The 11,038-nt window shown below is 42.5% G+C and overlaps 1 protein-coding gene across 1 annotated transcript in view; it reads left to right on the top strand.

Moving 5' to 3' along the window:
* The window catches only part of trim37 (tripartite motif containing 37), a 16,611-nt gene that overhangs the window by 1,108 nt on the left and 4,465 nt on the right, over positions 1-11,038 (top strand). The window contains exons 3-15 of the mRNA XM_035666773.1: positions 264-387; positions 897-964; positions 2,239-2,363; positions 2,736-2,786; positions 4,281-4,362; positions 5,540-5,616; positions 5,785-5,964; positions 6,089-6,203; positions 6,399-6,593; positions 6,975-7,108; positions 7,215-7,297; positions 8,897-9,124; positions 9,851-10,159. Of these exons, the coding sequence (XP_035522666.1) occupies positions 264-387; positions 897-964; positions 2,239-2,363; positions 2,736-2,786; positions 4,281-4,362; positions 5,540-5,616; positions 5,785-5,964; positions 6,089-6,203; positions 6,399-6,593; positions 6,975-7,108; positions 7,215-7,297; positions 8,897-9,124; positions 9,851-10,159 (1,771 nt within the window). The remainder of the gene's footprint in view (positions 1-263; positions 388-896; positions 965-2,238; positions 2,364-2,735; positions 2,787-4,280; positions 4,363-5,539; positions 5,617-5,784; positions 5,965-6,088; positions 6,204-6,398; positions 6,594-6,974; positions 7,109-7,214; positions 7,298-8,896; positions 9,125-9,850; positions 10,160-11,038) is intronic.

The following is an 11,038-nucleotide window of genomic DNA, read 5'->3' as shown; positions in this document are numbered from 1 at the left end:
CCATAGTCACTATTAACAACCACTTCACTTACTTAAACATAAAAATATTCTACAAAAATGTTTTAAAGTTCATGTACTTTGGCTGTAAAGTACTGCTGACATCCACTAGATGGCACTAACACATTGATATATCATTCAAGAACTGATGTCTTTTAAGTGAAGTGTTGAAATGGCACTTGTTTTACAACAATACAAGTCTGTGTATTGTTCCCAAAAGTGACTCAAGTAACGTCTGTGTGTGTGTCTGTGTTGTGGTGGGTCAGGAGAGGAACGTGGAGGCTGTGAGGGGAGCGAAGGACGAGAGAGTCAGAGAGATCCGAAACACCGTGGAGATGATGATCGCTCGTCTGGACAACCAGCTGAAGAACAAACTCATCACCCTCATGGGTAAGACTCCTCATCAGTACGGTCACAGTAACACACTCCATCTGCTGCATTCAGGGATGCTGGTTTCAGTGGTTTTATCAGTACTTAAATGTTAAAATAGAGTTTTATTAAACCCAAATGGCAGCTGGCTCTCGTCTTAAATGTGTCTGAAATAAAGACAGAAAATAATGTAAAAGTCACCTACATCTCAATGTTCCCTTTTAACATCTGGATAAAGCCGCAGTGTTTCATATTCCACGTCTGAAAAGAGCTCTTGTTAATGCGCACTACAGTGTGTCTAAAGGTTGAGACCTCAACCGAACTAAATCTGCTCCCCCCGCTGCAAGAGGCACCTTTTTATAGCTACGGGGTAATATACATATGAAATATTTATCTGCACTGAGTGTCCGCATGCACTCAGCGCCCACATACACAGCCTGCACACCCAACCACTCACACTCGCCGGCCTCCATCAGGGCTGACAGTCGGCGCAGGCACACTGAAAATAGAAATGCGTTCTTCCCCACCAGGCCAGAAGACGTCCTTGACCCAGGAGACGGAGCTGCTGGAGTCTCTCCTGCAGGAAGTGGAGCATCAGGTTGGTTGTCTGCAGCAGCTCAGAGCCTCCATCCACTCAGCTCGACTGCATGTTGTTGTTGTTGTTGTTGTTAGTGGCAGGTTATTCAACACGAGGGTTCATCGTAGTCGTCGTGTTTTTATTCAGTCATCACAGATATAAACAGTTTCTAAACTATACATTATATTATACAATATAGATAAACATAGTCAGCAGTCACAGTAAGATGCATAAAGCGTGTATATGTGCCCGTCCTACATTCTTATCAATGTAAGCTACCCTGCAGTAATAAACAATAACAAAGATTAAAATGATTTACACTCATTAACCCTCAATAATAGCTTTATAAGATCAGATAGACTTTATTGATCCCATGCCAGAGGACATTTGCTTGTTCCAGCAGCTCAAGACACAACACAATAAAGTTAATAGATTAAAGAAATACACATAATGTAAAAATATAATAGAAAAAGAAACTATACAGATATGTTTGATTAAACATTGCACAGATTATTGTAGCATTATACAAAAAATTTATCATCTTTATTTAGTATTTCTTTATTAACGTATAAGTAATTCTTATAATAAACCAAAAGCAAGTTAAACATTCTTAAATTTATATTAATTCATAATTCAACCTCAACAATCTCTTTTTTAATCCCTTTTTAAGCTTTTTGTACCATAAACTTCTCATCTCAAATCACATTTGCACTTTTATTGAAAGAGTTCAAATGTTGTTATTGTTGTTTTCAGTAAAAGACAGTATCCAGTATAGGAGATAAAAATATTGATTTAGTTCTGAACAGTATTTGCATTACTAAAACATAAGTTGCGTTATAATTTATTTATCCCCAATCCCTTTCCCAGATAAACTACTGTACAAATAAAGTTGTTATTGTTAGCCAGCTCGTGTCCCTCCTGGTTTGGTGCAGAGCTGGTAGAGAACAGTGGGTTCCTCGGAGCTTGCTGACAGCTGCTGCTGCAGATTGATAAGAGCAGTGAGTCATACAGTAAAGTTACAAACTGTCTCTCACATTTTGCATATTAATTTTAGTGAAGCTTTAATGCAGTGTTTCTTTCATGTCATAGGCCTCCACAGTATGAGGACAATCTGCACTCATATTGTTCAGTATTGTGATGACGATGTGACAAATATTGAAGTGTACACTGCTAACTGAGACCCTAAACACTGAGCCTGAACACAGCCTCAGCCTAACCTGCTGCCATTGATGTGTTTGAGCTGCACGCTGGAACACAACATGATGATTTTCTTGCTGTTTGTGTGTGTTGAGCAGCTTCACTCCTGCAGTAAGAGCGAACTGATCTCCAAGAGCCCAGAGATCCTGCTCATGTTCCAGCAGGTCCATCGGAAACCCATGCAGTCCTTCGTCACCACGCCGGTCCCCCCAGACTTCACCAGGTAATCGGCTGCATTTAACATCTATTTTATTAGTAATGTGGGCTCTAAAATGTTAGAAAATACTTAAAGATCCCCTTCAGACTTGTTTTTAGACATTACAAATACTCTGCTTGGAACAATAATGTGTGTGAAATGTTTTCTTCCTGCTGCAAAGAATAATTTCCACATTAAAAAGAAAAAATGATGTCCCATGTTTACACCTTTCTATTGAGAAGTAGAACGGATGCTGCTCTGAGCATTCAGTTGTGTTTGATTTATTTAAGTATGTATGCCTGTGGATGAGTGATAATACAGAGGAGAGCAGCCTGGCAGTGTCAGTGGACCACAGCTTTATTCAGTGTGTGTAATCAGTGTTCCTCTGTTTGCTTTCAGTGAGCTGGTTCCTGCCTACGACTCCAGCACTTTTGTTCTGGTCAACTTCAGGTAAATCCTCTCGTCGGTTGCATTTGGCCAAAAAGGACCTCAGTATCATTTAAAGAATTGTCAGCAGTACAGTAGGGTTTCCTTTTGTGGCCATTTTAATTGTTTTGTGCAAACTAGGGCTGCATGATATGGTAAAAACATCATACTGCGATATAATTTTGGACTAGTGTGGGAATTAAAGTTCAATTTTCACTGAAGAAAAGATTAAAATCATGATGATGTGACATGTTTGGGGGTCTGTACAAACAAAAATGTTCTCATGTTCAAGATTTGTAGACCAGAAATCTCTGCAGCACTCCAGAACTTCATTATAATGCTTTTACCTTTATCGAAATATTGGAGCTTCCGGTGATTTACATATTGTAATTGGCCATATTGTGATTAATTGTGCAGCCGGTATCAGTTCCAATACTGTGCTTATGTACCCGTAATCATTAAAGTACTCAGATACCGCTACTGATACCACTTTATGGCAGCACGAGAAGCAACTTTTACAACGTTAACATGTTTTTAAAAGTCATTTTTAGAACTTTAATAGTATTATTAAGTACTCATATCAGTGTTCGGTATCAGCAAGTACCCAAATATTTGGCCTGAAAGAAAGTGATATCGGAGATAATGTTCATATAAAATGTTAAAGTCTTTGAGGAATTCTGCTGCTTTAGCTGCATTTTTTATTTCTAGTTATAGTAGGTGGTTAAACAACAGTGTTACCTGATACATTAGTTTGCCACACAGAGTTTGTTTAGTTAGTTTAGTTTCTTAGTTTATTTGTAAGTGCAGAGAAACATTGACGCAGTGTCCAGTTAGCCGAAGCTAATCTCCAGCACCAGTCCTTTGATGGGCACTGACAGCTTCCAGCAGCGGCTGTATTCACTGTTAATGTTACTACGACACAAACTTTAGCACTCTTTAATAAAAGCTGTGAGTATCTGAAGTGAACGTAGTGGCTCACCAAGAGGAAACATAACCCGAGGAAGGAGAGTCGCTGGGGTCTGCTGGTTGTCGATAAAGAGGATGAGGAGCCCTCTGAAGCTTTTCCACCCACCGCTGAATGTATTTCAAGAGCTTTTTCCACTTTAAAGTTCTCATATTAGGTACGATTGCCCCCACACACCCTCTCCACTCCCCCACCGCTCTGCTTTCACATCAGTGTCGTCATCTACGCAGCGTTTGTCGTTCCTACAGTGTAAAATCACAAACTATAGTTATGTTGCATTTAAACTAGCAGTCCACTCCTGCGTTGTTGTTTTGTGAACCGTACTCGAGACCACCTTTTTCGAGTGGACCCCGGTCTACAGAGTTCATACTAATCAAACGACTTTAGGGGTCAAGTGTACTCTGAAAGCCTCCTTAAATATAAAATGTGACGCATCAAAGAGCAGCTGCAGCTTTAAAACAGGAATACCCTTCAATAGCAGCCTGATGTTGTTACCGTCACCGAGTTTTGTCCACAAGGTTTTGATGTGAGTGTGTTTTTGTGTTTGTTCGTAGCACCCTGAGGCAGCGGGCTGACCCGGTCTACAGCCCTCCTCTGCAGATATCTGGACTCTGCTGGAGACTCAAAGTCTACCCAGTGAGTTTCCCTTCGTCCGATGTTTTCCATTAAAGCCTGTTCACGCTGAGCTTTAGCATCTGCATTAACTATTTATTCCTATAGTTTAATGTCTCCGTTGAAACAGTTTCAGGGAATACTTAAACACACTGTGAGTATGACTGTAAGGACTCAGGGTTGTGACCAAGCAATAAAACAGTATTTTTAAAGACATACAGTAATAACCTGTGCTGTCATACAGATGTTATACTGATGAAAATACATGTCAGTTCATACACAAACATACATTTTCCCAGTATTGAAGGAATTTATCAACCTGTAGATTTAGAAAAACGTCATTCTCTCCACACTTTAAACAGTAGTCACAATGTCCGTCCAGTCAGTGTGTTAGAGGCTCGGTCTGTACCCGTTCTTGTGTTTCTTGCTGGCAGCCAATAGTATCTTTAGTGGATATTTGTCTCGCACCAGTAAATGAGCCTCAATATTACCCAGATAGATTGTGCTCCATCACCAAATATGTTCCTGTATTACCTCCTGCCAGTATGAGCGAATGGCCGGGCAGCTCAAAATTATATGGAAATGATCTCCACATTTCCTCCATCATAGACCCTTTCCCACCTCGCCCATCTGTACATACTTTATGTATGTAATCAAATTCTGCAAGCAGACCCGAGCTGGTGGAAGTAGACTGCACTGAGCTACTCATGTTCAGCCAATCTTCCTCTGAAATGACAAGTCCAGATTCTTTCTCCCATTTCACCCTAACCTTATTGGTTGAATGTTTCTTATTGGACTGAATACTATTTACGTTTCCTATTGTCGGTGTTTCTGTTAAACAAGAGAACTTAGAGCAGCAAGATTGTTGTACGTATCGAATTAGCAGGAAATGTAAGTCCTGAATTTATTAAGTCAATAGGTAAACATGGAGGAACATAAACAACAACCATCAACAGCAAATTAAAACAGGAGCACTTCAAAAAACAAGATATTTTAATAAAATATTCAAATTTACTTTAAAATAAAGGTCTGTCTCTAATATAAGCCTGTTTCAAATAAAGGCCTGGTTCTCTGCAGTGGAGGTGGAGTGGATGCTGGGAGCTAAATGTCACAATATAGTAAAAAATTGTCGTCCATTGCATGTGTTTACTTGATGATGACGCAGGCTCTTTAAAACGCTCTTTGTGATGTGTTTCCTCAGGATGGAAATGGGGTTGTTCGTGGAAACTACCTGTCTGTCTTCTTGGAACTGTCCGCTGGACTCCCTGAAACATCAAAGTATGAATAATTTATTCATAAATCTCATCTCTTTCTCTTCCAACTTCTGTCTTTATCTTAAGTGAGGTTGAGTTATCAGAAATGCCGTAATTGAGTTCTGGCTTTCTGGCAGTCCTTCTCGTTGTTGTGTACTTCCCTGTGCAGTAATGTTGTCTTGGATCTGTGTAGGTACGAGTACCGCGTGGAGATGGTCCATCAGGCCTCCAGTGACCCAACCAAGAACATCATTCGGGAGTTCGCCTCTGACTTTGAGGTCGGTGAATGCTGGGGCTACAACCGCTTCTTCAGACTGGACCTTCTGGCCAGCGAGGGCTACCTGAACATGCAGACGGACACACTGGTCCTCCGGTGGGCTTTCTCTCTCTCGCACGCACACACACACACACACACACACACACACACGCACACACGCACGCACACACACTTTCTATAATGTCAGAGTGTCATCAGTTTTCATGTGTGTGCTCCACAGCTACCAGGTTCGCTCACCCACCTTCTTTCAGAAGTGCAGAGATCAGTACTGGTACATCAGCCAGCTGGAGTCGGCCCAGAGTGGCTACATCCAGCAGATCAACAACCTTAAAGAGGTATACACTGCTGTAAAAACACTGTAGATACAAACTGTATCGCTGGATTACATATGTGCGTCCTATGAATTGTGTGTGTGAAGGTAATTTGACGGCGAACCAAACCACAAACAATAAATCCAGAGAGAATTACCGAAGTGAATCTGTTTAATGGCTCAATCGATCTTCTGAGCTGAGTCATTTTTCTGATTTCAGAGGTTGGCCATCGAGCTGTTTCGCCGTCAGACGTCACGCAGCTCCTCGCCTCCTGACCTCAGGCTCGCCACGGGCACCACGACCTCCGAAAGAGACCCTCGCTCGGTGAAGAGCGACGATGACATCCAGACCACTCTGAGCAACGCTAAAAAGGGAGGAGAAGAAGAAGAGAGGACCCAGCACGATGACTCTAATGTAAGGCTGGAATATACTGCACAGGACTGAGGTAGCAGCTTATTGGTTTTTACTGTTATTTGACTCAGGTTGGTTAATAAATGGAAGCTGAGCATACGAGCAGGTGGGGGAGTAAATATTGGGCTATTTAAATAGTCCATACAAGATGTTGGAAGAAGGAAAAACGTGTCACTGTCGTCTTTGGGTTGAATCTCTGACCAGAGACGCTGGTCTGTTTTTAATTGTTACCATCCCCGACTGTGATTGATATAATAGAGCAGTGATTCCCAACAGGGAACGTCTGCAGTTGCCAGGGTTGTACATGAAAAGCCTGTGGAGTGGCTGAACTAATTAAAATAAATTGCGAGCTTGGTGCGATCACGGCGTCACTGTGTTGTTCAGGAGCTGTCGGACGGTGACTTGGAGGTGGACTGCCTCACGGAGGAGGAGGTGAACCCGCTGGACGGCAGCAGCACCTCGGGGAGCTCCACGGCCACCAGCAACACCGAGGAGAACGACATAGACGAGGAGACCATGTGAGCAGAATTTCTCTCATCCTCTTAAGTCTTTAAACAGAAAATATATCTCCTGTGGACTGTATGTCCTCGCTGTCACTGAATATGTTGCTGTCTGTCTGCACAGGTCAGGAGAGAATGACGTGGACTTCATTGGGAACCTGGAGACAGAAGAAGGAGAGCTTCCTGATGACTTGGCTGGAGCTACAGGTATAATTCATCCAATATAAAGTTATAATATACATAGACGATTGTTACTCCTGCTGTGTAGGAGGAGGGTTTGTTGTTTAGAGAGGATCAGCAGATACTGTATCTCTAAAACTTGTCAACAGAATTTAGTTAAACTTGGCAGAAAGTTTGGCTACGGTTCATGGAATAAAGCCCAGATTACACTTTCCACGTCTGCATATTAACCTCAGGGGCCTGCGTGATTTAAATTCAGATACGCGCTCGTGTCCTCGAGGGTCCGTCTGCGTGCAGCACAAAATTAATGACTGCGTGTGTGAACACGTGTGTGATTCAGACACCCAGTGGAGTACAAACTGTGTCCGCTGCTCCCGTCAGGTGATGATTGATTACTCCTTCGGTGCCACCATGTGACCATTTATTAAGAGAGCTCCACATTTAGGTTCATACATCTTGAAAAGTGACACGTGCAAGCATCTTTTTATGGATTCAAGCTCGAGACAAATCCGTCAGTGTGCAATTCATCCGCGTTTTACCGAACATATTTGGATTTCAAGGAATATTTGTGATTATTCCCACATTTCCACCACTCTGCAGTCCTTGTGTGTTGGCCTGGGGAGGGTGTGGAAACACTGGCTATCTCTATGTTGTCGTGCCAGCGATGATGTCAGGGATGTCCCAAAGACGTTGTTTTGACTCCCAGTTAGATAATATTGAGTATCTAAACTAAAATGAAACCAGTGTATGTGTTTAAAAACTGGATAGTTTCTGCATTGAGCTTCACACTGAGCTGAAAACAAAATGAGTGCACATCAATTAGGTAAATAACAAATAAACAGTCTCATACTGTATTTATACTGGTGTTTGGTGTTTTAGCCACCGGCTGTATAAGCTCTAAGCTGCTCTTACACACATGGAGCTCAGCAGAGAGTTGACAAAGAAAGAAGAAGAACAAAGGTTCAGATTGGGCTCAATATAGCTTAAAATAGTTGATTCCTATCAGTTAAATAAAATTCCTTCACCGGCCCCGATCATCCCGACATCCCGAGTTAAGAACATTTCAATCTCGAGAGGCTTGAATCAAAATCAGAAGGTCAAGGTCACTCTTTTGAAGAACCCAAAAATATCCAGACGAAGAAAATCCAACGTTATTTGTGAAGCTGTAAACCATTAAATCCTTAAATACTTAATTCCCTGCCTGAAATAAAGCCTCAGCCACTGTTTGAGAGTCTACAGAACCTCCTGGTGTTGTTGGACAGCTGCTCAGGCAGAACGCGGTGATACAACGGTGGGCCTCAAAGCGGCTCCTTCACTGTGTTTCACTGTGTTGGTGTTGAAAGGCATGAAGAGGATGAGTCACTGTTGGTGCACTGAACCCCTCGCAGCGTGCTGATATAGAAACACTCGGTGTCTGTATGTGTACATGTGTGTGGGTTGTGTGTGTGTTCACTCTGTCGGAGTCGAGCTCAGCAAAATATTTTTAGGTTTATAAGTTTTACTTTTGATGCTGTTTAAAGTCTCAATCACTGATTTTGAAGTTGTTATTTTAAGGTAGGAACGTTATAGGGCTTTTAGAACGACATGAATTATTAGTTTTGTAAACCTCTGTCTTCTGATCTGCAGGGGGCTCCGGCTCCAGCGTGCGTTCCTTACATCGCAGTGCCGCTGCTGGTCGTAGCGCCGGCGGTAGCGGCGCCACAGCTGGTGGGGCTGTGGGTCCGAGCAGCAACAGCCTCCTGGAGATCGACCCGGTCATCCTGATCCAGCTGCTGGATCTCAAGGAGCGCAGCAGCGTGGAGTCTCTGTGGGGCCTTCAGCCTCGTCCTCCAGTGTCTCTGCTGCACAGCCAAGGTCTGTAAACACACTCCGCCCACTGACAACAAATCGTTGCAGCTAAACAGAGAGTCAATACTCACACACAGAGAACAGTCCCTCCAAAAATACAAACCATCACAGTTCTCCTGCAGCTGTAGTTTTCCAGGCATGGAAACACCTAGAACTTGATTTAAAATGAACAAAAAACCTGGAAATGATGGTGAATTGTATGTTAGCTCATCACTCAGGTTAGCATTTCGGTGTAGCTGTTCACACCTGACGGGAAGCAGACTTGCAGCGATCTTATAAGTCTGTAAGCAGAATTCTCTGAGAAGCCCATTGGAAATGCTGTAAAGGGTCATATCTACATGCATACAGCCTAATAATGATCACATTTGTAGCTGTTACATTTAGTTTTATGTGCAACAAACACTTTCTACTTTCTCCTCTAACAGGCTAATAGTTGGAGTGATTTTTTTTAATCAAACAAGATCTGTTACTTTATGGGCTGTGGCCAAATTAATGTTACAGTTTGTCAATTTCCTATGCTATGGTTGTGAGCAGCAGACTATTTTACATTTTACATCCACGCAGTGCCCCATAAACACTGACCACTGACCTGTGTTGAACCTGTGTCATTAAAAACAAGTCAATGTCCTAAAAAATTAGTCGTTAAACTTCTGGATGGTTGGATTCTCGATTTCATCCCACTTTATGTACGTATGTTTGTTGAGCTGTTTCTTCTTCCTGTTTCTCTTCCAGCTCATGCTCACTCCCGTAAAGACCGCGAGCGGCGACCTCAGGTTGTGCGCCGATCTGCTCCAGACTCAGGGGTCCTGATCCGCCTCAAGGCTCAGATGGCTGAGGTCCGCAGCAAGATGTCTGACGTCAAGAGTCAAGTGCTGGAGGCTCGAGCGAACGGAGAGCCCAGACCCAGCCCATCGGGGGGCTTCAGCGTGGAGGAGGTGTCGTCTCACCACGCTGATTCAGAGTTGTCAGCTTGTCGTAAGCCCGGTGAGCTGGACCTGCTGGGGAGAGCAGCTGCGGCTCGGTCCAGGCCCTGCCGCCCTGGTGAGGACCGCTACACGGCTAATGCTAATAATGGCGAGCTGTTATACAGCTACATGTTTTTATGAAGAAAATCCTCTCATTATCCAGCTAGTATTAGCATAATCCTCATAATTTTACTTTTTGAACATTTAAATGAGAACTTGGTTTGGACAGAAAATAACGAGCCGCTCCTAATTTCACGGCAGTATTTCCCGGTGGAAAAAGGTAGCAAAGCTGGCGGTAACGAACCTGAAAAGTCATCTGAGGTATTAACATCAAGAACTTTATCACGAAAACAACCAAACAAATACTTACCTCTGACATCTGAGGACAAATACTCCGTCCATCAGCTTTAAAGAATGAAACTAAACCTCTGTGCCGTCTCATTTCATTAAGTGACTCATTTAATCAATAACAGGAGATTTGTTATATTATTTAGCAGAGCCGCATTAAACATGAAACTACAGGAAAAGTCTTTGTCCTTTGTTGCTAAAGACATTATTAACTTAGAAGATCAACTACTCCTTTAGAAATCAGTAAAGTAGAAATAGGTTAAAGGTGCTGTATACGACTTTCAGACTAGGTGTCGCACTACAGCACCAGCATCTTAAACCAAATCAAATACGGCCCACCAGACTCCATTTTAAAAAAAACACTCAATCTTGCGGATCATAAAACACATTTCAAACTTGACAGAAACAAAAAACCCTCACCACAACTGTTTGTGTTAGTCTTTCCACTTTTCAGTCACCAACTCATGTTTGGTTAAAATAAATTCTTAGATGAGAAAATAGCCACAAACAGGCTGCAACTTAAGATAACGTTAATCCTTGGAGACAAAGTGCCCGTCAAAGTCCAACTACTAGAAGTAGTAGGTTCTGCCACTGACAGACTCAGGTT

This window comes from Morone saxatilis, unplaced genomic scaffold (assembly GCF_004916995.1).
Source record: "Morone saxatilis isolate NCDOM2014 unplaced genomic scaffold, NCSU_SB_2.0 Contig20, whole genome shotgun sequence".
Taxonomy (NCBI): Eukaryota; Metazoa; Chordata; class Actinopteri; family Moronidae; genus Morone; species Morone saxatilis.
This window is presented reverse-complemented; position numbering and strand designations above follow the sequence as displayed.